Genomic DNA, 25,179 nt, shown 5'->3' with positions numbered 1-25,179 from the left:
GCCAGGTCACTGTACATTTTTGTCATCTGCTTTTTGGGTGGTGGAGGAGCGGGAAAAGGGCAGTCTTTTAATGTGCACCAATTGCCCGGAGAGGAAGTCTGTCCTAGGGTCGTTTACCTCTAATGAATGTGTGCGTCTAATTTATACTGCACATTTGAAGCAGGGAAGTACGCCAAAGTTTACCTTGAACACTTTTGCGTCCTGCCGAGGCAAAGTGGGTTGTAAAACATCTCAACCCAGGTCCTCTGGGACCTGCTGACTGCACATTAAGAGTGCTAAGTAAGCAAAATGAAGCTCCAAGCAGACACGAAAGTGAGAACCCCTGTTCAAGTAACAGAAACACTCCAAAATGATTCACAAGATTTGAAAAAAAGATGTTTTGTGTAGCAACAGGGTAAATTGAGAGACAGGAAACAAAGCAAAAATAAAAGCACAGGAAGTGGAGCTTTGATGTCACTTGTAAAAGCTGGCCTCTCCCTCAGGGTGCCGAGTATTTTACATACTCATTCTTGATATTGGGGTTGGTTGGAGCAAAACAAGAGCATCCACCTTTGCCTTTTACTGTGCCAGATGTTAATTTTAAATGTTTAACTTTAAACAGCACAAAAAAATTAAAATAATATTTTTTAGACTGTCCTGAGGGCCCGGACGTGTTGGTGGTGCTGCTTTCTGTGGCAGGAGCCATCTTGTTCCTGGGTTTGGCCACATTGCTCATCTGGAAGCTGCTTATCACTATTCACGACAGGCGCGAGTTTGCTAAATTTGAGGAAGAGCGAGCACGGGCCAAATGGGACACGGTGAGTAGAATATTCTGATAATCAATTGGTTGCAATGCAATCATATGCTTTGTGTTAACTTAAAGGGTAACTAAACCCCCACAGTGTTGTTTTTGGCAGCCATTTTAATTTTTGTCTAAGTTTTCGTCTTTTGGACGATAATACTATTAGTGTTAGTCATATTTTAGTCATTTCAAAATGTGTATGTCTCAGTCTAGTTTTGTTGACGAAAACTCAGACTAATTTCGTCTAGTTTTAGTCGACATTAACTCAATAATTTCGTCTGTAAAATGCAAAAGTTTCACTCCAAAAATAAGTAAGAAAAGGTTTCCATTCAACTTTGACAGACGAGCACATATTGTAGCATCTACAAATCTATCACGTGATAAGACACTCAGCAGGAAAACTGTAGGCTACATTATTTTAAATTAGTTATACCCACCTGGATGCAACGAACTGTATGGAAAAAAGTTGTCCAACAGTTTAGGAGGACGCTCGCTGTTAGCAGTAGCCTAATGCTAACGTGAACGTGAATCCTATGCTAACGCCACGAGTTACAATTAGCACGCAGCAAAGACCATACTAGGCTAAAACACACTGCATATTCTCTGTTGCCGAGATAAGAAGATAAATCTTACTGTGTGTGTCTCAAAACAAGCAATTGGGAGACTGGAGAGGACACAAGACTAGTGGGTTAGTTGGGGGGTCGCAGCACGTCACATGAGTGACACAACCAGCCAGGCTAACGACACATAAATTGTCACACATTGTGAACATGGGACGAAAACTATGGCGCATGTTCGTCTCGTTCTCGTCTCGTCAGACGAAAACTGGCATTATTGTCGTTAAGTTTTAGTCTACCAAGATAAGTTTTTAGCTCGTTATCGTCTTGTCATCGTCATGAAAACAAATTGTTCGTCAACGAAAAATTTTCGTTATAATCATCGTTGACGAAAACAACACTGACCCAAAATTTGACCAAGTTCAAATTCAAACTGTCATGTCTTCAACTTTAGCTGCCTACACTTGGAATTTGGACACATGATATTCCAGATAGTGGAAGTAATGCTCCACAGTGAGGTTGTGATGTTAATTTCAGTCGACAGCAGAGCTAAGGCAGAAAAATGCCCAGCGGTGTAAAGGGATCTTATGGGGCCACACACACGCTGTATCTTGGTGTCTTTTTATTATTTGCCTGGCCTGCTGTTTGGACCAGCACTACAAAAGGCAGCCAGCGGAAGGCTCGGCTTTAAATTAGCCTACCTTGCGCGGCTTTGCCTGGTAATAGGCTTCTGTGTGGCTCCTGCCTAACCGCAACAATTCATTTCAAAATGTTCGCTTTCGCTACGTTTAAAATGCAAACCACACTCTCACTTGCTAAAGCATTTCCTATCTGGGCACTTATCTGACTATCAACATAAGGCACCTGAAGCAGTGAGAAAGAAATGGTGTGAAATCAGCAGAACAGACTAAATATGTGTGTTTGTTATTCACTAATAGGGGCACAACCCTCTTTACAAGGGAGCCACATCCACCTTCACAAACATCACGTACAGAGGAAAAGACTGACGATGGCTGAAAATACTCCAAGGATGAAACGGACTTCCGCTGTGGGAAGGCACAGACTCATGTGCAGGTCTCTACTGTCACAAGGCAATAAATATGAAGAATTATTGTTATTTTGTAAATATGTATAAATGACTGGAGGGCTCTTGATCAGTAATTTGTTTCAAAACGACGCTCTGGCTTTAATAAATGTTGTTTTCTGTGACTGCTCAGCTACTGATGTGTATGTCAGCTAATAAAAGATACTGTACAATAGTGATGTTTCGATTCAACCATTAGCATGACCTAAATGACTGTGAATCTACACAAAAAATGTAATATTTAGCAAGTATGTCATATTTTTTTATGAGAAAACCGTAAGTTAAAAATCACTTGGGCAATAAACCTGGTCTTCGCTAACGGTATTCTATAAAACAAATTTTAAATTACACTCTACTGCCAATCCCTGGACATATAATGTAACTGCACTGTTGTTGGGTTGTATGGGTTCAGCCCATTCATTACTGTGGGAAAATAATCAATAATTTCATTTTGTATAGATGTTTTTTCAATACATAAGATTTTTTAAATTTTGTTTTTTTTAGTTTTCCGTTTTCCTTGTAGGAAAAAATAAAATGAGTATTTCTTTATTAGAGCAAAATGTATCCATGCATGATTTTAGGAGTACCACATTTCAAAGGTAGTCAGAAGGGCAGGAACAAGTTTTAGGGGTGTTGGGATTGACCCTAAAGAAAAAACTGTGAGGTCACAAATTTCGATCACACCAGTCCACAGATTAAAGTTTAGGATTACGTAAAGATAATCTATATCCTGTCCTTTTGTAAAGTTTGGTCAGGAACAAACCATGCTAAAGGTGGAATAAGAATTCAAAGGTTTTTTTTCAAAGAAGACCTGTAACTCAGTTATGATTGCGGATATAAGTACACAGGGTCCCTCTTCAGTAGGCCAGAACGATATTGGAAAACCCTATCATTGCGATTTTTGGGGGGCTTGCGATATATTGCAATATTAAAACTACATGAATTTTCACCACATAACTTGAATAGCCATGTTTGGGAAAGGCCTGAACGATATTGGAACGATTGGAAACAATACACAGGTGGTCCCCAGGTCACGACTTACATGGTTTGGCCCACATAAGGCTGGAAGTTGTTTCCGCTAATATGTTTGTGCACGCATTTGTAAGTACGTTTACAGCTACAGTTTGTGGAGTTACGTGTGAGCGATTTGCTATGAGAATTGTAAATACGATAGCTTTCGTAGCCTTTAAGATAGATGACTTTTGTCAGGCTAATTTGACTTATTTAATCTTCTAAAGTTCCATATTGAGCAGACTGGATGGATGTTTGAACGCCAATTGTTTTGTGATAAGTGTTTTATTGTTAAAATGTGTGTCGTTTTGAACATAAGTGTACATATGTGTGTCACAGCTTTGCAAACTGTTAAAGGTGGAGGAAGTAAACAGCTTCAAAAAGCACAATTGCCTTATTTGATATCTGTAAACCTGAACAACTTCAGGTTTTGTGAGGACAGAATATGTCATATTAATCAAGTAAATTAAAAAATCAGATACTATGAGGTACAATAAGGTACTGTTTATTCGAGAAAAAAAAAAAAAAAGACTGGAGACAAAATGGCGGACGAGTCAAAATCGCGTAACTCGAGTACGTCGTAACCCAGGGAGTACCTGTATATTTTCTAAATTACAAACTCGATCATTTTCACCTGATTCCGATCTTCTGCAAAATGGCGCAATCGGCCTGATTTCCGATAACGTGATTGTATCGGGGAGATCCCTAATTTATATAATGCCGTTTAATCCAGGCTTGCTGTATATGAAAATGATCCAGAATCTGCACACTTGCTGCTTTTATGAAGTAAAAAAAAAGTTAACATGTTAAAAAAAAAAAATGCACATTCAACGATGTGACTATTGCACATGCGCACATTGCGATGGCGATGTTCAAATTATATATTGTGCAGGCCTACTCTAGAGTAGTTAGTAGTATGTGTAAAAATCACTGCTTAAGTACAACTCAGTTGGATTTCACTAATAAGTCATGTACATTTATAGTAATCTGTAGATGCCTCACCGGCAACACTTACCTTATCTCACTGTCACTTTAGACTGTTACTTGAACTTAAAGGGGAAGTTCAGAATTTTTTATATTAGGCTTAATCTTCGAGTTAACAAGGGTTTAATTAGTCGGTGGAGTTGATTTCAACAAATTCCGTGCAGTTTGTTAGTTATTTATTAGTTTCAGGGCTCTGGAGTGGCTAAGGTAGCGTGAGTCAATGGGCCTGTCCTGGCATGCCAATAAAAAACAACATATGCACGCATGAAAATCACCGATGACCCATGCAGTCAATAGTGTTGGCAATGTTTTCAGGTTGTAGGCATTAAAACTCACCATTGCATGTCAATAAATAGTATGAACAGCAACATTTGTAATCCAGCAGCTCTGTAGGTAACAGGGTGCAGACAGGAGTGATATTTTTTCCACCAGTGTTTATGTCATAGCCAGCAGCAAGTATCCACAGTTTGTATTGTTCCTTGATCTTCATAGGGAATAGCGTACCGCACGCTACACGTCACTTCCGCTCATTAGTATCCATGACGTTAGGAACTGTTGCTAAGGGGGGGACACGCTCGCGTTTGTCCCTCATGCTAGATGCATGTAAATAGTGTACGAACGAGATGTTCACTGAGCTAAACCTACCAATTCTGTCCGAAAATGATGTCCCTGATGCCAAATTCACTGGTAAAGATGTGGAAGAACATGCAAATGTTCAGTTAAAGAGATGGCATGTCAAGGGCTAAAAAACAGCTGACCTGATCCACACCTTTTCCCTTACGCCACTGACAATGACATTCTCCTGTTTCAACAAGCTATCCTTTATCACCATATGCCCTGTCTTTCTGTATATTATACCCTCTGGTTGTCTTACGACTCTGACCGTTCTTGGGGGTAATTTATATTGTTAGTTTTGTTTAGGGATCGCAAATGCTACTTAGTGACAGCCTACGAACACTTTTAATGTTTTCATAAATAACAAATCCTAATTATATTAATTTATTTACACTTCGCCCTTACTAAAGTTGTTTCTTTGCAACAGAAAAGGTAATAACGATGGCAGTCAGATACCACTTTAATTTTTTTCAGGTCATTCATTGTCAGACAGAAGCAACATGGCAAAACGCCACGCGAAAAAAACAAGTAAAAATATCAAGATGGCTTACCTCTTCGTCCTCTGAAGGACCATGGCCCCCAACAAAATGTTTACTGCATATGAAATTCGAATGGCTTCACCTTGCTGGCGTTAAATTGGACTTACAAGTTCCATAGCAGCAGTGTTTGATCGACATGTTTATTTTCGAAAGATTTATTGAAAGAAATATAATGGATTGCGGGCGTTACGATGAGGACGCCATTGTCTAAAAATAGCATTCGTGCGGTACGCTATTTGTGGAAACTCTTTTTGCCCATTTCTTCTGTTTCCACAGACTATAAATACATGTTTCACTAAAATAAGCTTCTGCTGTGAATTGGAACGAGTTTATCACTAGTAGACGTCCAATCCATTTGAACTGGGAGGGTGGCAGCGAATGAACGATCCCTCCCACTTCAAATGGATTGAACGTCTATGGCCGTCAGTGGCAGCCAATGCCAGGCAATAAGGTAATTTTGGGCCATTTAAGGTCATTTACCTGTTGATTTTCAGTTACTTCCTGTTGATTTTGGGGTATTTCATGGGTCACATCCTGTTTATTTTGAGTTACAGCGCAGAAAGTGACCATGGAATAACCCAAATGAATAGGCATTGACTCAAACTCAACAGGAAATGTCCTGTAAATGCCTCAAAATGAACAGCAGGTGACCTGTAAATGCCCTGAAAATCTGAATGACGGTGAATGCTCTGGTTTCCAATAAACGAACGTTCCCAGTCTAAATGGATTCGGCGTCGTGCACTGTCAATGCAGCCTTAGAGTTAACTGAGACACTATTATGGTGGAAGATTTTGGTAGCAACTTGTTTGTTCCTTTTTATTTATTTACTTTTTTTAGACATTGACACCTTTTAAAACGATATCTCGATTTTTGGCAGGAGCATATAAGTAATCTTTTGGGATACAAAGTATCATGATACATCACAACTTAAATATTTTGTCACACCCCTAATTCTGAACTTCCGCTTTATTATAAAACCAGTTTTAAAAATTCCAGGTAGGCCTATAGTTTTTGTTTAAATTGGTTGTGTAATTCAACCATGGACAGTAGGCCTACATTTATTTTACTTATTTAAGGTAAAAACTGAATAAATTCACAACCCTGCTGAGAAATCCAGCATGTATTGCTTTCTGTACTAGCAAATTTATTTTTTTAAAGAAAAAAAAATATTTTTGTCTTGTATTGGCATTGTCATTTTGTTGTCACCTCTGTGTTTACTTACTGTAGCTAAATATTCGTCATTTTGGTGGTTCTTGGGCGCTAATCATGTCAAAAGGTTGCAAAATAAAACCACAAATATAACTTCTTGAGTGTCATATTGTATAAGATGAGTAGCTGTCCAAGGTCGAGTCACTATTTACCTTCTTTATCAGTGAAGTGAGCAGTAGAAAACCGGAGAGAGGCACCCTCGAGCTCCCCAGGAAGCCCAGCGTCGACTCACTCTTGATAGGGCTTGTCACCTATTGTTAGGCGCTCGGTCATGACCTCAACTTTGCTCCATAAAAAAAGAAATTTCTTTTAACCATAATAGACGAGGTATTCGAAAACGGCGCGGTGATGTGACAAGGGCTACCGAGTCGGAGGAGGAGGAGTGCGGGGCACCAGGGACGTCGAGAGGGGTTACGGCCAGGTTTTAGCCGTGTCGAGGCACCGAGTCGTGGAGGAAACCCCGAGGATCACGGCCTCTTGCCCGGATGACACCGGCGGCCACCGGCCACACTGCACCTCACAGCTAGCGTCCGCTAGGCTAACCAATGTCTTCCAAGGACTGGAAGTAAACGTAGCAAATGGCTTGTCGGGTTTATTCATTGCAACGAGCGTGTGGGACTTGTTAGTGGGGTTTTTTTTCGCCACCGGATGGACGCCGCTGTGCTTCTCTGCTTCGGGCCGTGATTGACAGTTAAGAGCTAAAGGCTCCCCCAGGTGAGTCCAACTGGACGGCTAATGCTAACATGGACTAGTTACGGTTTATCTCGACAAAACATGACATGACACTTGACGATTACTTTTTTTCCTCAATGACTCTACTAACAGTTGTTGAACTTTTTGCTAAGTGGTCTTCAAACCTTGGATACTTTTGCCTAGTTTTTCCGAAGATGTTAATTAGCATGCTAAATTGTATTACTGTAGTAGTGTACTGTAAAGCTAGTGGCTAACGTTCGCCTAAACCAGCTTGTCATCGATGTCATGGTGCTGTTACATATAATATGAAACAATATGCGTCATTTAAAGAGTGTTTAATTGTTTGGTTTTGACTGTTAAAGTTTGAGGGTTTGTCACTCAAGATATAACGGTAGATGTTTCTGACAAACGGTAATAATTAATAGTTAAGCCTCGATCGTTGTCTGCTGATTAGTCAATCAATACACCATGTAAGTTGTTTTTGAACTAATAGACCAGTTAATACCTCGTTTTAAACGTAACATTTTATTTGTAATTATCGTGTTATTCGCATTTTCAGTAGAGGTGAATTTTGAGAGCAACTTGATTTATAGAAAGTCGACATAAACCTGTTAAAATGCGATTGTTTTATGTGATCTAACAAAATAAGACCAAAATAAATCATTTCAAAGACTCATTCATCAAAGTGACCTGTAACCTGTAGTGTACAACACAACTGAAATTTTTCCTATAGCGGAAGATTAAGTAAAAAATACAAACTCATATTATGAGATTGCACATATGTGCACACTGATAAGTGAGGAATATCAAATTATTTTCAAACTTGTGTTAAATTAGTGTATACGCGCATCTGCCACCATTTCTCCATTTACCTCAAATAAAAACAATTTAGTTAGACACTGTTAAGCCCATTTCAAAAACTGGCTGGTATCCAATGTAGATGTAATAGTACATGTCCTAATTATATAGTCACTTTTGAAGGAATGAGATGAAGTTTGCCATCCAAAATAATTGGCTCTCTGTTTAAAAGTTACACAATTGGGAACACTGTTGGTCAGACTGCACTGGATGGGCAAGTTCTGCAAGTTGCTGACTTGGAAGCATAATGGACTTGCGCATTTATATTTGTTAACACTTGTTTTAACAAGGAACGATGGAAGGACTTCATAGTCAGGCTCTAAGCTTGGACCCTCGCAGGCAAGAGCTGCTCGAAGCTCGCTTCACCGGAGTGGGTGTGGCCAAGGTCAGTGGACTAGAAGTCCCTCAAAGATGCGAAGACGGCTAAGATCTTAATACTAATTATGCAACAAAACTACGCTTTTCATATTGCATTTTACAAGTACTTTGTTTTCTAGTGACATTGTTTAGCCACATATAGAAGCATAACTCAAGCAAGTAGAATAGCACTCATATGTTATGTTCTAAGTATAAAAAGCAGATGACTAATGGATCTAATGTCTTGTGTTCTGCTTTTCAGATCAACAGTGAATCATCCAGTCAGTCTCTTTGCAGCGTTGGGTCCCTCAGCGACAAGGAAATGGAGGTGACTGCAAAATCACTGATTTTTGCATTCAAATGAACACTTTGTCAACTGTTTGTCTTTCATAATGAAAAAGTGACTTATACAAAAAGGCTTTGCTCTTTACGTAACCAATTGCTGTGTATCCTGTTACGCACTAGGAATACATCTATTGAACGATAGACAACCAATCTATTGTGAAACTTCAAAATGGATTGGACATTCAGAGCTATCAATGGCACTGAAACATCATCATTCACTGCCACATTTCTGATCCGGCAGACTTTGTACAAAGTTGACAATGTGTTACCGGTGTTTGTTTTCAGACATTGGAGAAGAAGGCCGAACACAGGAGCAGGAAAAGAAAGGGAGAAGTTTGTGACACGAGTAACCTCGGTAAATCAAATCTGCAACAAACTAGTCACACACAAACACATGGTTTGGAAGGTGCTCAATAATATTGTTCGGGAAATATTTTGTTATTAAGAAGAAATCATTTTACTATCAATGCAAAAATACCAGGGCTGTCAAAATTATCGCGTTAACGGGCGGTAATTAATTTTTAAAATTAATCACGTTAAAATATTTGATGCATTTAAAGCACATGCCCCGCTCAAACAGATTAAAATGACAGCACAGTGTCATGTGCACTTGTTACTTGTGTTTTTTGGTGTTTCGTCGGCCTCTTCTGGCGCTTGGGTTCGACTGATTTTATGGGTTTCAGCACCATTGTGTAATTATTGACATCAACAATGGCGAGATAGTAGTTTATTTTTTGATTGAAAATTTTACAAATTTTATTAAAACGAAACCATTAAGAAGGGTTTTGATACAAAATTTCTATAACTTGTACTAACATTTATCTTTTAAGAACTACAAGTCGTTCTATCCATGGATCGCTTTAACAGAATATTAATCATGTTAATGCCATCTTGTTGATTTATTGTTATAATAAACATATACAGTACTTATGTATCGTATGTTGAATGTATATATCCGTCTTGTCGTATCTTTCCATTCCAACAATAATTTACAGAAAAATATGGCATATTTTATAGATGGTTTGAATTGCAATTAATTACGATTAATTAATTTTTAAGCTGTGATTAACGTGATTAAAAATTTTAATCGTTTGACAGCCCTAAAAATACATTTAAATAATTGATTTTAATGGGCTCATTCTTATTTAGTTGATTGTAAAATTGAAAATAACATGGACTCTTCTGTTGAAAAACAAATACTAATAAAATAGAAAATGGTAAACATTTTTACATAACTGACTCAGGTTAACTAATTATAGTGAATAACTAGAAGGAAGCTAAAATTACATATTAGCAAAACAAGAAAAGCTAGTATCAGTTATTTTATTAAAACACATTATTTTACAATTGCATATATTCATAAATTAACAATTTTACAAATGGGTGGTGAACTATAATTACATTTATTCATTTACCGCAAACAAAGGAATCTTTCTTTGTTTATAGCTATTTTACATTAAATGCAAATATATTCTTGAAATGTAGCAAATGTGTTTTTGAAGTATGGCCATGTCAGCCACTCTCATGACTCTTATTTCCCATGCAGCAAAGGGACGAGGCGTACACAAGACGAGTGATTACTTTGAGGTGAGCACAATTGCGAATCTCACTCTCACCTTCAAACTCTTAAATCACATTAGCTACTTTTAACTCTTGCTGTCTTCTTCATTTCTTTGCACACTTGAAAACTCACACTTGCTTTATGGCCAGTTTGCCGGCAGTAGCGGTTCTGGCACCAGTCCGGCCCGCGGCATCCCAGTGCTGGTGCGCTGTTGCTCTTCCCAGCACTCGCTTTCTAATCCCTCGGTGAGACTCGATTTAGCATATTTGAACTGAGGATCTCTTAAAAAAGACTGATCAATAATTTATCTTTATTTTCTTTTAAATTCCTTTGTTTCCATTTCTTCTTCAGTCTTCTTCCAACCTGGTTTATGTACACTATTGTTTTTTTTTTTTTTTGTTCCTTCAAATTTTGATATCAGTGCTGTCCACCAAAGAACATTTATTTCCATATTCATGTGAAACACAAAAAGTAAGCATTTTTTAAGAATAAAACTATTTTTATTCAACACTAGTAGTATTTTCATCCACAAAACAGCTTATTTCAGATACTATAAATACCTGAATACATTTTCTTCAGCATGTTCATTTGTATACCGAATCCAAATATGCAATTTTTGGCAAGTCACCATATTTTTTTTTTTTTTTTTTTAGAAATTTCATAATCATCAACTATTTTTTTTTTACAAATATTTCCCATATTTGTGTTTCCCAGTTCCAGCAGAGCAGTCCTTCATCGGCAGGCTCCGCCCACACCGACTCGTCATCATGCAGCTCTGTCAAGATGGCGCCCGCACACTCGTGCTCCCACAAAATCACCCAGGTAACAAGACGGAGATTTATTTTAGGTCGCCATAAAGGCCAAACAGAACGTGACAAATATTTGATTGACGTCAGTCTGAGCTGACACTGCTAAAGCTGACGGCGCTGGAGAGGAGCAAGAACTCTGACCTGGAGAAGAAAGAGGGAAGGATTGATGACCTGCTGAGGGTATGAACGACACAATTTTTTCTGTCCGCAAAAAAACAAAAAAAACCAATGAATTGACATCTGGTGATGTGGCAGGCTAACTGCGACCTGCGGCGCCAGGTAGAAGAGCAGCAGAAGATGCTGGAGCGCTTTAAAGAGCGACTCAACAAGTGCGTCACCATGAGCAAGAAGCTTCTTATTGAAAAGGTGTGTTTGCGTAATACCAACTCAACATAGGCTTCGTAAACATGTCTTTTTTTCACATTTTCCTCCACTAAATGACAGTCAAAACATGAGAAAAGAACTTGCCGCGACAAAAGCATGCAGGATCGTCTACGTCTGGGCCACTTTACCACAGTTCGCCATGGCGCCTCCTTTACCGAGCAATGGGCTGACGGAGTCGCCTTCCAGAACCTCATCAAGTCAGCACTTTGCCGCAGATGTTACCTTTCTGTAGTAGCTTTGGAGCATGGTATTTTTGTACTTTTTAGGCAACAGGAGCGCATCAACTCACAGCGCGAGGACATTGAGAGGCAAAGGAAGCTGCTGGGGAAAAGGAAACCGCCACCTGTGGCTCAGATGCAGCCGCCCAGCACGGAGCACAACAAGCGAAAGAGCAGGAGCAACGGGCAGGAAAATGAAGCGTATGTGTTTGTCTAAGACTTCAAGCTTGATTATGGGAATAACTACATATATGTAGCGTATTTTTCGGACTATAAGTCGCACTTTTAGTAAGGCAGAGGGTGCGTCCTATACTCTGGAGCGACTTATGTGTGATTATTTACAGTCGGGTCGGGCCGACTATTCTCTCGCTAACTTTTTTAAAATAAATACATATTTATACTAAAACGATGTATGGATGTTAAATAAAATAAATAATTTGGATAAAACTGAGAAGGCGCTGTGCGTGCCTGCGCACATGAACGCAGTGGCCCTGCTTTCTTTTCAATCTTCCCATCCCGCGCTGGCACCCTCTGCGAGCATCCTGGTTTTTCGTTTTTGATATGGAGCAGCGAGGACTGAAAAACAAACTAAAGACGGGAATTGAAAAGCAAACAACTGCAGTAGGAGTGGAATATGGAAAGGATTCAAATTGGTTGTTGGAGATGCTATACAGAAATCTGTGTCGGCTTCGCTGAATGTAAACAAATGTGGCGCTTTGGTCTCATACGAGAAATATATTTAACAAACTTTTCCAGCGTTATTTCGTTGTGTAAATGCATTTATAAGGATCATAAAAATTTGTAGACTATTTAAACATTGAGAAAACTTGCGTTTTTTTCTGCCAACTCGAGGAGATTAAAATAAATGTCAAATCCACTATCCGCCTGTTAGACACACAAATATAAAAGATATAAATGTTTATTGAAAATCCATCTTACAGTATTGTTTAACTGGGAGAATTCGTTACAAAAGACAGGCTTTAATTTGTTATCATTATGCATATATGCACCGGCATCGTCACAAACGTGATAAACGCAACCACACATCGCATCCCCGCATTTCCGGCTCCTCCTGAGTCCTCACAAATAAAACTTTTTTTTGGGCTCGTGCCCACAAATAAAGCATATCTTTTTGGGGGGGGGGCTCGGGCAAGCAAATCAAATTAATTGATCGGGCTCGGGCCGCGTCGGGCTTTAATACCCGCGGGCCGGTCGGGTCGAGCTGGATTTTGTAGGCCCGATCTAACTTCAAGCTTCATGTAATGTTAGCATACCATACACCTATTCAGCCTGTTGTTCTCTATTGTATTTTAAATTACCTGTCAAGATGACATGTCTGTTCTTGGTGCTGGATTCTATCAAATAAATTTCCCCCCAAAAATGCGACTAATACTCCGGTGCGACTTATGTTTTTTTCTTTTTCATTGCGCATTTTTTGACGGGTGCGACTTATACTCAGATGCCACTTATAGTCCAAAAAATACAGTACTCAAACTTGTATTAGATTACTTAAAATGTTGAATTTTGCTTGTTTAACGTTAATTCAGCTTATTAAAAAAATTGAGTTTTCAGTGATAACTTGCATTTGGAAAATTTCCATTCAAAACTTGCAAATGCAAATAGGTTGACTTGAAGTTCTGTTAAGTTATTATTTTTATTAATCCATTGTAAAGTGTAGTCACCTTTAAAAATACATTAAAAAGTCACTTTATTAAAGCTGTAAAGTTCAAAGAGTGAGAAAGAGTAGCAGTTTAGTCTGAAAAATGTTTCAATCTGACGCCATTTTTTCCACTTTCAGACTGTCACTTGCTGAGTATCACGAGCAAGAGGAAATATTCAAACTCCGCATTGGTCATCTGAAAAAGGTAGCTTTCCTCCCGCATCTGTTTACTAACTAACTGGCTGCCATTGACTGTGCTAGACTTCCGTTTCATTTTGACTGAAGGGGCTCGCACTGATCTCTGACAACCCCTCACAGTCGAAATGGTTTGGACGTCTCTCGCCGTCAAAGGCACAAGACTTAAAAAGTCAGTGCTTGTAACAATTGGATTCGCGCGTCCTGCAGGAAGAAGCAGAGATCCAGACAGAGCTGGAGCGTCTGGAGCGAGTCCGGAACCTGCACATCCGGGAGCTGAAAAGAATCCACAACGAGGACAATTCGCAGTATGTGCAGAATTTGGAGTTTCGTATCATTATTTTGCAACGCTGTCTAACACTAAAATTGCATCGCTGTAGATTCAAAGACCACCCGACACTAAACGACAGATATTTGCTGTTACATCTGCTTGGAAGAGGGGGCTTCAGTGAAGTTTACAAGGTTTAGTCAACACTTCACTATTACGACATTGTGTTAGATTTTGTCTTATGTCATTTTTGTATGATTTTTACCCTCCCAGGCCTTAGATTTAACAGAGCAAAGGTATGTTGCTGTTAAAATCCATCAGCTCAACAAGAACTGGCGTGAAGAGAAGAAGCAAAACTACCATAAGTGAGTCCCAAAAATTGTACTTAATACCATTATAAGGCATTGTAATGTTGTGAAGTTAAAAATACAGTTGTGTGTAATTTGTTGTTTAGCAAATTGTACAACTACTGATGATTATTTCTAATATTTTCAAAACTGACCCTGTTTTTTGTGTTTTCAGGCACGCCTGTCGAGAGTACAGAATCCACAAAGAACTGGATCACCCTCGAATAGTCAAACTGTACGACTACTTCTCGCTAGACACCGACTCGTAAGTGACATCTATAAGTTGCCTTATTTATCTTTTTAAAAACATATTGCGGTACAAATCAAAAGACATCACAAATATAGATAAGAATATTATCTTACGTATTTATTTATACTACTGTATTACAAAGTAGTCATAGTCCAACTTTGGTAGGTATATTCTATGGTAGGCCTGTTGCGGTAACAAACAAACGCGCTTTTTAATTCCGAAAATGTAATCCAGCGTGTTTAGTCTCCTATGTGCCGAAGCAGCTTTGAATGCTTCATTGCCTCGTTTGCTAGCTTTTGGCCACATACTATGTAGAGCTGACTTGGCGCCTGAGAGTCACCTGTTGGAACAAATCCATATTTTAGGTAGGATTCTTGGTATTGTCCGTTTCGTTTTCTTCAAGGTTGTAGGCTCTCCAAAGACCTTCTGTTTTTTGACTCATATTCGCTAGCGTGTGGGCTTGGTACAGTATTTGCGGGAACAAATCGAGAAGGGTCTTGACTAGGCATGTGCCGGTATGAGATTTTGACGGTACGATAATCGTGAGCAAAAATACCGCGGTTTCACGGTATCACGGTATTGCAATGTATGGGTTAAAAAAAAAAAACTTTTTTCCATTGAACAGGATTTTTTTTTCAGACCATAGTTGCAAATTGGAACATGAATATATTGTTAAAATAAATAAATTATCAATAAAAAAATATTTGAAATAAAATTAAAATAAATATAACTTATAGACTATACTCACAGCCACAGCTCAAGTTGCACAAGATTACATCAAGAACAAAATAATTTCTATAAAGTAAAAACACTCCTGAATAAAATTTTTAAAAATTTATACTGCATGACTTTTTTTGAGGGTGGAAAAGCTTAAGTGAAGTTTCGCCATTTTCAGCCACTGTGTCAACTCTAGTCTACATGATGTCATGCCTTTGTGTTAAAAAGAACATAAGGAATTCATAAGTTAGGTAAAAATGTATAAGTTAGTTAAAATGTCAATATTGTTGTGGAAAGGTTTCATCTTAAAAAAAAAAAAAAACGCATTGGGAGTGAGACCTCACTTTGATCCAGCAAACGTGGATTTGTGCTTAGGGCAAGATCATCGTTCGCAATTAGCGATCTTTGATGCTATCACTTTTTCCCCTTCATTGAAGCGAATCAAGCTCCTTTTCTCACTCTGCGGCTGTAACACTCAACGAAGTTGCTCTCCCAGCTGAGCCTAGGCTAACATTCATCTTTGTAAGCTTTTACTTAGTTTGTATATTGAATTTGAAAGGAAAATGTGTGTTTTGTTTTTGGCGAACTTTTTCCATGGTGCTAATCTGTGGAAGCTACTCACATGGAAAAATCTAATTGTACAACATTTTAAATGTATTCATTTTGTATATTAAACTTACCACGATTTGAGAGCTCAATAAATTGAAGAACAGTACGCTTCATGTTTGGAGTAATTGTTTTTGGGTTAGCTGGCTGTGTAGCCGTTAGCTCACTCTCACACACAGCAACAAACGGGAGGGGGTGAGCGCTGCTGCGCCAAGCCGCTTCTGGCTGCATTTTTGACACAAGAAAAATAGCGACTACCATCCTACGGTCTGACGGAAAATTTTAGTGGTTTTGAAACCGCGACGTTTTCACACCACGGTAAACCGTGAAACCGGTAACCGGCACATGCCTAGTCTTGACTGCAGCTGCAGCCACACTACAAACTACGACTCATCCAAACTATGCCCCTCCAAACCACGCCTGCTGTTTGTATGGTGGCGCGAAGAATTCGTTTACTGTACTATGTGAAGTTCAAAGGGTTTTGTGACAACAGGCCCTAGCCCAATTCTTTATCCTAAACTTAAGTAGACACAGGGGTATTCCGATAACTAGATTGTAACCTTTGCTATGTTTGAAGTCATTTAATGTTGTGAATCAGCCATTAAAGTTGTTAAAATTGCTCCCTTTATTCGATTATTTCGCTTGTCTACTTCTGTCTGCTTTCCTTAGAAGTCTACTGCTTTAAGATGGCGGCTGTTTACTAATGCCTTACGAGTCTGTCATTTCGCATCTAGTTCTCTATGCATGTGCTAATGCCGCAGAGGTTCTCATTTTGCATCTAGTTCTATATACATGTGATATCTACAGTAGCATAATGTGAGCGTAGTTTGTAGCAACGTGGGCGTAGTTTGTAGCAACTGGGCGTTGTATGTAGCGGCTGTCAGCTGCAGTTAAGTATTATTGAACAAATTTTACTGTCTGTACCAGTGGTTGGGGATCCCTGATTTAGATGAATTGTAGACTTATTGTCGCTGCTACGTTCCAAGTTAGCTGGAAGAGGGCATGCACGTTCTTCAGGTGTCCTTAAAATGTCACTGATCCAAGACGTTTAGGGAGTGAGCCCGGCGGTCAAATTTAATTTTGAATTTGTTTTATATTGTTTGAAATGATTGCCGCAGGTTCTGTACAGTGCTGGAGTACTGCGAAGGCAATGACCTGGACTTCTACTTGAAGCAAAATAAGCTAATGACAGAGAAGGAGGGCCGCTCTGTCGTCATGCAGATCGTCAACGCGCTCAAGTACCTCAATCAAATCCGGCCACCCATCATCCACTACGACCTCAAGCCAGGTATTAAATATTTATGATTAATCGCATATTTTGTATGGTGCAGCCGGTCATCGTTTTACCATTTTAGGAAACATCCTGTTGGTGAATGGCACCGCTTGCGGCGAAATTAAAATCACCGATTTCGGCCTGTCCAAGATCATGGACGATGACAGCTACAGTTCGGTGGACGGCATGGAGCTGACCTCGCAGGGGGCGGGAACCTACTGGTACCGTGCTTCGACGCAGCACAAAGTAAAGTATATGGTCACATTGAAAGATGCGTGTTGTGTCACTTTCCTGCAGGTACCTTCCTCCGGAGTGTTTCGTGGTCGGCAAGGAGCCTCCGAAAATATCCAACAAAGTCGACGTTTGGTCACTTGGGGTCATCTTCTATCAGAGTTTATATGGACGAAAGGTAATTGACCTATGAAATGTTGTTCAGTCACAAGGACATCAATTTATAGGAATAACTGGCTTCTCATAAAAACCTGTCACCATCTTATAATATTGTAAGAGTTATTGTAACAATATTTTTTGTTCTTATTTTAAAAATATCTTTTATCAAAGTCTCATAAATGTGAATTCTAGGAGTGGGAACCTCAGGGCACCTCACGATACGATACGATTCGCGATACAAGGCTCACGATAACGATTATATCACGATACAGCGATTATCGATATATTGGTCAGAAATTGGATACATGACATTCTACGATACAACTGTTGAAACGAAAAAAGAAAAAAAAAAGATATTTAAAAATAGAAAAAATACTGTTTATGTCATTAATTAAACAGTGACACCTTTTCTGTGCCACATTGCTGTAAAATATAAATCTACTGCAAATTGTGCCCCTGCACATATAGAGGAAACCAACCACGACCACTGATATCGCTTGGAGAGATCATGATGAATGGCACCCTTAATTTCTTTAAAGTTTTAAATCTTTAAAAAATCAAATAAAATAAAGCAAATAAGTGCCGTAGGTGTCAGCAGTTGAGCTCGGAGTGGGGCAATGATAAAATTGGTGGGTCTTTTCTTCGTATATGACCTTTGTTGCTTGGTTTGAGCACTTCCGCTATCTGCTTCAGCATTTAAGATGTCAGACTTGCTCAGTCACAGTCTTCCTCACCTTAAAAACAACAAAATAAAACAAAAAATATTAGCTACTTCATAGCGTTTGAGTTGAAATCCTGATTTTTTTGTTTTTTGTGTTGGAAGTATTGAATTTAAAAAAATATGAATTGAATGTATAGAAATTAAAAATTCAATAATTACCTATTTTTAATATGTAGGCTACATCAATAATTACCTATTTTTAATAAGTAGGCTACATTAATTATCATGCACATCACTTTATATATCTTGGAACCTATTCAAACCATTTTTATAGCTTATTGTATCAAAATGACAGTAATAACAGTTTGTGGAGTAAACTAGATTGAAATTGGTTCTCAAATAAATCGGTAAATTCATGTGGGCTTGTTCGATATTCATTTTCATTCAGTTTAGGGTCCTGGTTTATTTTATATCATTCAACACCAAATGTCATCAAAATAACACATGTAAATTAAAAAGTCAATTACATTGCAAAACTTTCTTACCTCAAGTGATGAAAGCGAAGCTCACAAACTCCAGTGTCCACTACGTCACCAGCTCCCAGTGAAACTTATTTTTCTTAGACAATTCTTGCATACAGCAAAGTCATTGTTCACCATACTTCCTTTCTTGTTGGTGTAAAATCTAAAGTGTGTCCCCATGTGTGATTTGTAGCAATATTTTTCTCATTTTTTCCTCCACCGTTCTCACGGAGCTTTTTTATTTTTTCAACCCACTAAGAGCTTCTTCTCTAGACAACTTGTGCGCACTTTACCCTCACCGCCACTCCCGAGCGCCCCTAGTGGACCGCCAAGGAATTGCTCAACAAACATTGAGCAGTTTACAGCATCCATACTCCATTGTATGGCCAATATGTTAAATAAAAGTATCGATTCTTGGCGGGAGCATATCGATAACCCATCGGGTTGCAAAATATCGCGATATATCGCTGTATCGAGATATTGTAACACTCTTAGTGAATTCACTTGTATTGTTGTAAAACGTAACCTATGGAACTGTATAACTCTAAAGGGCACTCATTTAAATTAGTGCTGTCAAATTTATCGCATTAACGGGCGGTAATTAAGTTTCTAAATTAATCACGTTAAAATATTTAACGCATGCGCGGAATGACCCGCTCATGCATTGCCTCAAACAGATTACAATGATGCCGTTTTTTTGGACATTGAGAGCTAAGAGGCAGAGAAAAGCGAGTGGACACAGGTGTTTATTGGACCGTGCCGTTTATTGGCATAAGCTCCGGCAACTCCTTCACAACCAACATGAGTATCAATTAGTGAAAGCACAACAAAAATAATATTCCCATCTGTCAAAAAAAAAAGTTCATTCCCAATCAAAATAGCTACGCAAAATGCACATAAAACTTACTCAGACTTCGGTCAAACTCTATTCAACCATTTGGTTTGGCTTAACAATTACACTGGATGGCAATACTTAGTCACAATAAACAAACTATCAGAGGTCTTGTACGTTGGGAAGCCAGCACCCAAATGAGCGTGAAGTATAATGGAAACTGAACTACGGCGTCAGTCAAGGGACAAAACACACTCATTGGCTCGATTCCTAATTATTTTAAAACTCACCATTGACACCTGTTGGTGTATTTCAATCGCTACCCTACGTAGTTAAAGATACTGTGGAAGAACGGCAGGGATTTTTTGATTGAAAATTTTACAAATTTTGTCAAAACGAAAACATTAAGAGGGGTTTTAATAGAAAATTTAACTTGTACTAACATTTATCTTGTAAGAGCTACAAGTCTTTCTATCCATGGATCCCTTTAGCGGAAACAATTTTAATAGAGTTAGTGACATCATGTGGATTTATTGTTATAATAAACAAATACAGCACTTATGTACAGTATGTTGAATGTACCAGTATATCAGTCTTGTGTCTTATCATTCCATTCCAACCATAATTTACAGAAAAATATGTCATATTTTAGAGACGGTTCGAATTGAATTTTTATGCTGTGATTAACTTGATTAAAAATTTTAATCGTTTGACAGCCCTTAAATACTATGAAAAGCTTGTAAATACTATGAACACAGGGTTTTTTTTTCCCTCTAAGGAATACTCCGTTTCTAATATTACCGGGATGTTTTTACTGTAAAAATCTTTATTTTGATGCTTTATAAATTGTTTACTAGTTTATTTTCATAAAGAAATAAATCTACTGGTATGTCTAATCAATTTTTTTTAAAAATCTCATGTTCTAATTATTCATGAATATTCTCCCTCGTCCTTTGTATTATTTCCCCCTTTTTTTTTTTTTAAATGTAAACGTTGCACTCTGCAAAGATTCATATCATCATACTGTATTTTCCACTTTACCTTCAGCCATTTGGTCACAACCAATCCCAGCAGGACATCCTCCAAGAGAACACCATACTCAAAGCTACCGAGGTGCAGTTCCCTCCAAAACCTGTTGTCACCCCAGAAGCAAAGGTATGACACACCAACACACTCATAGTGTTCCCAAACATAAACCTGTTGCTCTTGCCTTCCCAGACATTCATCCGTCGATGCCTGGCTTACCACAAGGAGGACCGCGTTGATGTGCTCCAGTTGTCACGGGAACCCTACCTAATGCCCGCCATCAGAAAGACCCTTGCCGGCGGAGGCGGCAGTGCTGGGGCGCCACCCGTCACTCCTCCTCTCCCTTCCACCTCCAGCTGCTACGGGAACAGCGCCTCCAACTGAAGTCCCTTGTTTCTAACGTAGGGTGTCGTCGTCCTAGATGACGGTCGCGCGTATGCATGCACGAATGCTACGACTCATTTTAACGGGTGTTTTAAAGCAACGTTTCCCAACCTTTTAAATTGTGCCTGTCACTATACGCCACTGGCACAGATAGATGAATAAAGATGTATTATTTGTAGACAATAAGTGAAATTAGATCATTTTGCAGGGTTGGAACGTACTGCTATAAATCAGTCACAAATTTGCACAAGCGACACGCATCTGTTCTGTGGAAGTTTTATTGGAATTATGGCTTGAAATATATTTTCAGCAGGCATCGCAAGTATTAACTCTCCCTCCATAGACCTTTATTGGAAGGGCTCCCACTGCAGTGACTGAAGACCAAAGCATAGAAAGGGGGGAGGCGTGATTATCTTCTATATTAAACTGGAAGCTGTCAGCTGTTTAATTGAATATGAAATATCCCGCTAACCAACTGGGAGTGAATGATCATGTTTCGATGCCATTGACGTCAATCGCCGTCAACAGCAGTAAATGGGTTGAGACGCGGGGGATTTATGAGTGAATGAGTGTTGTGAAGACAAAAAAATCCATGGAAGTAATTATAGTATGTATGTAACCAATAAAAGAAATATTTGGTTACCCAATCTGATCCAGGAATGTTTTGTGCTACAGAAACTCAAATGTTCATGATTTGAAGGATAATGTGTTAATTTAATCCATAGTGACCATCCTAGCATACCCGAAACTTTACAGTGTGTTTACTGGTCAGCATTCATCTTGTATGGACTGTAGTCCCCCCCCCCCCCCCCCCCCAAATAATGTTTAACAAGTTATTGTATCAGCTTTCAGTGCAATTTTTAAAAATACTTTCACAGTGCTGGGGAACATGCTTTTCACTTTTAGGTTCGCCTTAATACATGACAAGATGCAACGTTTTTAAATGCAATTCTGTGTATTGTTTTGGGGCTAGGTTTCCTCACCTCTGCTTTAGAGACACCAACTTAACCAGTAAATTTCCATGGGAAGTTACGGCAATGTATGTTCAAAACTGGGAACTACCTTTGTATGAGGCTCTTCAACTCACTTCAATAGTTGCCTAGTGATACGTGTAAGTTTCAGGAACAGTTACATTCACTTTTGAAGGGAAGAGTATGACGGGACCAAATCATAAGGTACAATTTCTCCAACTCTGTTCCATCTTCATGTCTTCTCTTTTTCAAATTTTATCTGTTGTAGAACTGTGAAGTAACCCAAGCCAACCCCCATTTAAGGTTGGTGAGCATAAACTTAAGCGCTTTTGTCCATTGCTCCTCAGAGTTAAACTGCGTCTTGATAGAGTAGGAGCCGCCACTTCCACCAGTGTCCTCAATCTTGCCCTTCTCGACGTCCATCCTGACATCACACATTCATCCAGAGATGTGTGTGAGTACATAGTTAACTCAATTAGCTCTTATATATTTTGACACAGCCTCAATAGGTGCTCCAATTCTTACCTGTATGGAAGACAGAAGCCAGTGTCACCTTTTTCCACCTCATCTTTAAATTGCTGCACGCAGTCCAGGAAAGCCACCATTGCGTGGTCAAACTTATTGTCCCAGAAGAACCTCAGGCCACCTGAACAATACAGTGGAAGTTCCTAGAAAAAAAATAAAAAGGCAAAGTAAAGAGCTTGAATTGAAAAATGAATCTAAACAACCTCCTTACCTTTGACTTGTCTATAAGGGACTCCAAGTAGGAATGGTTTCCATATGGCACAAGGCGATACCTGAGTTGAAAAATCAGTTTTGTTTCAGTCCCGCACTCGCCAAAGGTTTAAAATGAATTGATTCATAAATTTAAAAACCTCTGAAAACGCAGCCCCATCTTGTTAGCCAATGCATGCAACAGCAACACTGTTTGCCCCCAAGCTGCATTGATCTCATTCCATTCTACTGGCACGCTGGGAAGTCGACCCAGTCGGAAGTTGTTGATGGTGCCGAACTGCCCGCTGTGCCTGGACGTTGAAAAACGGCACGTTATTCATTAACCCCAAACGTCTAATGGGCATTTGGCTGTACTGCAGCGCCTACCAGATGTGAAAAGTGGCATTGAAGACATTGGTTTTCTTGAGTCGGTCCAGCTGAATCTGACAGTAACGCATCTGGTTGTCGACGCTCTTCAGTTCGTCGTCTAGTTCCAGCTGTTGGCGTTTGAACTCACTGTACTCCTTTTGGTATCTGAAACAAAAAAAAGTATCACTTTGTCGAAAAATGCAATCAAATGGCTCATGGTAAATAGGGCTGTCATGTTTAATCGAGAACTATTTGGATTGTCGATTTAATGTTTGAAGACACTTTTGCTTTGAAGAAAAAAAAAAAAAAGGTAAAATCCTGTTTTGAGCCTCTTGATCGTAAATATTTGTTTTGTTATTTTAAAAACGGTAAAAAAAACTTTAATATTCCATTCCCATGTTTGAAAAAAAAAAAAGGTGGGGAAAAAACAGTAACCATCCCTCCTCCGCCACTCACTGCAGTTCCTCAGTCTCCAGCTGTTGAGCCTGCGCTCGGCTCTGCGTGAGCTCTTGGGCCACGCCGGCCCGCTGCTCCTCCACAGCCTCCAGCTGCTGCACTAGCGCCGCCTCCTCCTCCTTTAGATGCTGCAGCTCGCTCAAGAGCGTCTCCTCGTCCTCCACTGGCAGCTGGGAGAGGAGCTCCAGACACTGCCTGAACACACCACATCAAAATTACATTACAATCTCACTACAGCATGCCTTTGATTTGACTCACTTGTAATTCTGACATTCATTCTCAGTGATGTTAAGCTGTGTATCCAGGTGGTCCAGCAGAGTGTCGGTACATTCCTCACACAGTGGGTGGTCCACATCAGTCTGACCGGACATGATGTCAAACAGGTCACTTGTCACCTGCCACAACAAATGTAATCATTTTATTAAAACCAATACATACCACATACACACTGTTGTACTTCTTTTGGATATTTTCCAGCCATGTTACCTTGAGTCTGCGGCTTAGATTTTCCATAGTACCACCATCGGAAGCGTCTCCTAGCAAAGTGAAGCTGTTTGCACTCTCTGTGGACATCATCCTGCCGACAGGTTCAACAGTGAAAAATAGTCTCTACAGCCATCCCAGTTCAAATGGATTTACTGACATCAATGGCAGCCAATGCTGTATTTTTTTTTTTTAATTAAACACTCACCGTGCCGGTGGGATGTATTTTCTTGACACGCCATCTTGCTTGTTTTCTACAAAGGTCTCCTGAATTTTATTTAAAGTATTAATGATTTTCAGAGACAAAGGAGTTCCAAAGATCCTACTTACCTCTGACGTTGAGTCTCCTTCAGCACAATCTGCCTGTTTGCTGGGCGTGACAGTCACCAGTGGAGCTGAGAAGCCATACAAAATAGTACGACAGTCATTCCAGATTTTGATGACATTTTCTGCCCCATCCACCCAGGAGATTAACCATACCAATCAGTTCGTGGATGGTGACCCGGTCCAGTACATTGAAAGACGTGTCGAGTTTGAGGGGCTGGCAGCACCGCTGACAAACGAAACTAACTTGCATCGTTGTGCTCGACGTCTTGGAGCCCTCCATCACTTACTATAAGTACAAAGATAGGAAATCATTAAGTGCGCAAAATCACACGATATATTTCAAGATCGTTTCATTTTAACGCCTAGCCTACGTTAAGGTTAGCTTTTAGCTAGCGGCGACATGCTAGTTATGTAAAATGCGTGGTTACCTTAAAAGCGATATACAGTCATATAATACACGCATGTGGAAGTCACTGCATAAAATGTTTAGCGCTTACAGTAAAGAAATAATAAATGGAAATAAATAGTAAAACAGTTCTCGTGATCGTCGTTCTTTCTTTTCACTTCCGTGTTGATGTTTACTTCCTTCTTCTTCGTTAAAAAAAAAAAAAAACACGCATGATCAAACATGGCAGCACGGTAGCGCCCTCTGCGTATTGATGGAAAACCAGAAGGTTATTTTGATTCAAACTAAACAGATTCCTTTTCATTTTTTTAATGAAGA

The 25,179-nt window shown here is 39.3% G+C and overlaps 4 protein-coding genes across 8 annotated transcripts in view; 2 read left to right on the top strand and 2 right to left on the bottom strand.

Moving 5' to 3' along the window:
- The window catches only part of LOC130909141 (integrin beta-3-like), a 47,969-nt gene extending 43,942 nt beyond the window's left edge, over window positions 1–4,027 (top strand). For both annotated transcript variants that reach the window (XM_057825262.1, XM_057825263.1), the window contains 2 exons: window positions 631–797; window positions 2,277–4,027. In XM_057825262.1, coding sequence (XP_057681245.1) covers window positions 631–797; window positions 2,277–2,345 — 236 coding nt within the window. In that variant the 3' untranslated portion in view covers window positions 2,346–4,027. The remainder of the gene's footprint in view (window positions 1–630; window positions 798–2,276) is intronic.
- cpn1 (carboxypeptidase N, polypeptide 1) overlaps window positions 1–7,046 on the bottom strand; it is a 42,778-nt gene extending 35,732 nt beyond the window's left edge. Inside the window, exon 1 of the mRNA XM_057825269.1 lies at window positions 6,933–7,046. The gene's annotated coding sequence lies outside the window, so the exon portion shown is untranslated. The remainder of the gene's footprint in view (window positions 1–6,932) is intronic.
- On the top strand, window positions 6,928–21,777 carry LOC130909142 (serine/threonine-protein kinase tousled-like 2). 3 transcript variants are annotated; one of them, XM_057825265.1, is made up of 21 exons: window positions 6,929–7,494; window positions 8,622–8,716; window positions 8,951–9,016; window positions 9,319–9,388; window positions 10,580–10,620; window positions 10,744–10,839; window positions 11,309–11,416; window positions 11,491–11,583; window positions 11,659–11,769; window positions 11,848–11,984; window positions 12,054–12,206; window positions 13,804–13,870; window positions 14,071–14,168; window positions 14,241–14,322; window positions 14,402–14,493; window positions 14,651–14,740; window positions 17,167–17,336; window positions 17,404–17,542; window positions 17,619–17,730; window positions 20,773–20,880; window positions 20,944–21,776. In XM_057825265.1, the coding sequence occupies exons 2-21, from the start codon at window positions 8,627–8,629 to the stop codon at window positions 21,133–21,135; spliced, it is 2,115 nt and encodes a 704-aa protein (XP_057681248.1). In that variant the 5' UTR covers window positions 6,929–7,494; window positions 8,622–8,626; the 3' UTR covers window positions 21,136–21,776. The 3 variants fall into 3 exon arrangements, with proteins under 3 accessions (XP_057681250.1, XP_057681248.1, XP_057681249.1); XM_057825267.1 differs by lacking the exon at window positions 8,622–8,716 and having other exon boundaries at window positions 6,928–7,494; window positions 20,944–21,777; XM_057825266.1 differs by lacking the exon at window positions 10,744–10,839.
- A 165-nt stretch (window positions 21,778–21,942) lies between these two features.
- Window positions 21,943–25,051, bottom strand: becn1 (beclin 1, autophagy related). Of its 2 annotated transcripts, none has more exons than XM_057825271.1 (12): window positions 24,884–25,051; window positions 24,609–24,741; window positions 24,459–24,523; window positions 24,337–24,395; window positions 24,132–24,222; window positions 23,904–24,040; window positions 23,646–23,840; window positions 23,208–23,354; window positions 22,982–23,131; window positions 22,843–22,903; window positions 22,632–22,774; window positions 21,943–22,530 (listed from the first exon to the last, which is right to left on the bottom strand). In XM_057825271.1, exons 2-12 carry the CDS (start codon window positions 24,733–24,735, stop codon window positions 22,362–22,364), a joined length of 1,344 nt encoding a protein of 447 aa, XP_057681254.1. In that variant the 5' UTR covers window positions 24,736–24,741; window positions 24,884–25,051; the 3' UTR covers window positions 21,943–22,361. The 2 variants fall into 2 exon arrangements, with proteins under 2 accessions (XP_057681254.1, XP_057681255.1); XM_057825272.1 differs by having other exon boundaries at window positions 24,953–25,044.
- Window positions 25,052–25,179: the final 128 nt, after the last annotated feature.

This window comes from Corythoichthys intestinalis, chromosome 21 (assembly GCF_030265065.1).
Source record: "Corythoichthys intestinalis isolate RoL2023-P3 chromosome 21, ASM3026506v1, whole genome shotgun sequence".
Classification (NCBI taxonomy): Eukaryota; Metazoa; Chordata; class Actinopteri; order Syngnathiformes; family Syngnathidae; genus Corythoichthys; species Corythoichthys intestinalis.
The sequence above is the reverse complement of the archived record's forward strand: the minus strand, read 5'-3'. Positions and strand labels throughout refer to the sequence as shown.

Bases quoted from the DNA above. Each gene is read 5' to 3' on its own strand.
- LOC130909142 (XM_057825265.1), top strand. From the start codon at position 8,627: ATGGAAGGACTTCATAGTCAGGCTCTAAGCTTGGACCCTCGCAGGCAA. The intron at 11,985-12,053 runs GTCAGCACTTTG...TGTACTTTTTAG, and splicing joins GCCTTCCAGAACCTCATCAA to GCAACAGGAGCGCATCAACT. The intron at 12,207-13,803 runs GTATGTGTTTGT...TTCCACTTTCAG, and splicing joins AACGGGCAGGAAAATGAAGC to ACTGTCACTTGCTGAGTATC.
- becn1 (XM_057825271.1), bottom strand. From the start codon at position 24,735: ATGGAGGGCTCCAAGACGTCGAGCACAACGATGCAAGTTAGTTTCGTT. The intron at 24,223-24,336 runs GTGAGTGTTTAA...ACCTGTCGGCAG, and splicing joins AAATACATCCCACCGGCACG to GATGATGTCCACAGAGAGTG. The intron at 22,531-22,631 runs GTAAGAATTGGA...GTGTGATGTCAG, and splicing joins GGCTTCTGTCTTCCATACAG to GATGGACGTCGAGAAGGGCA.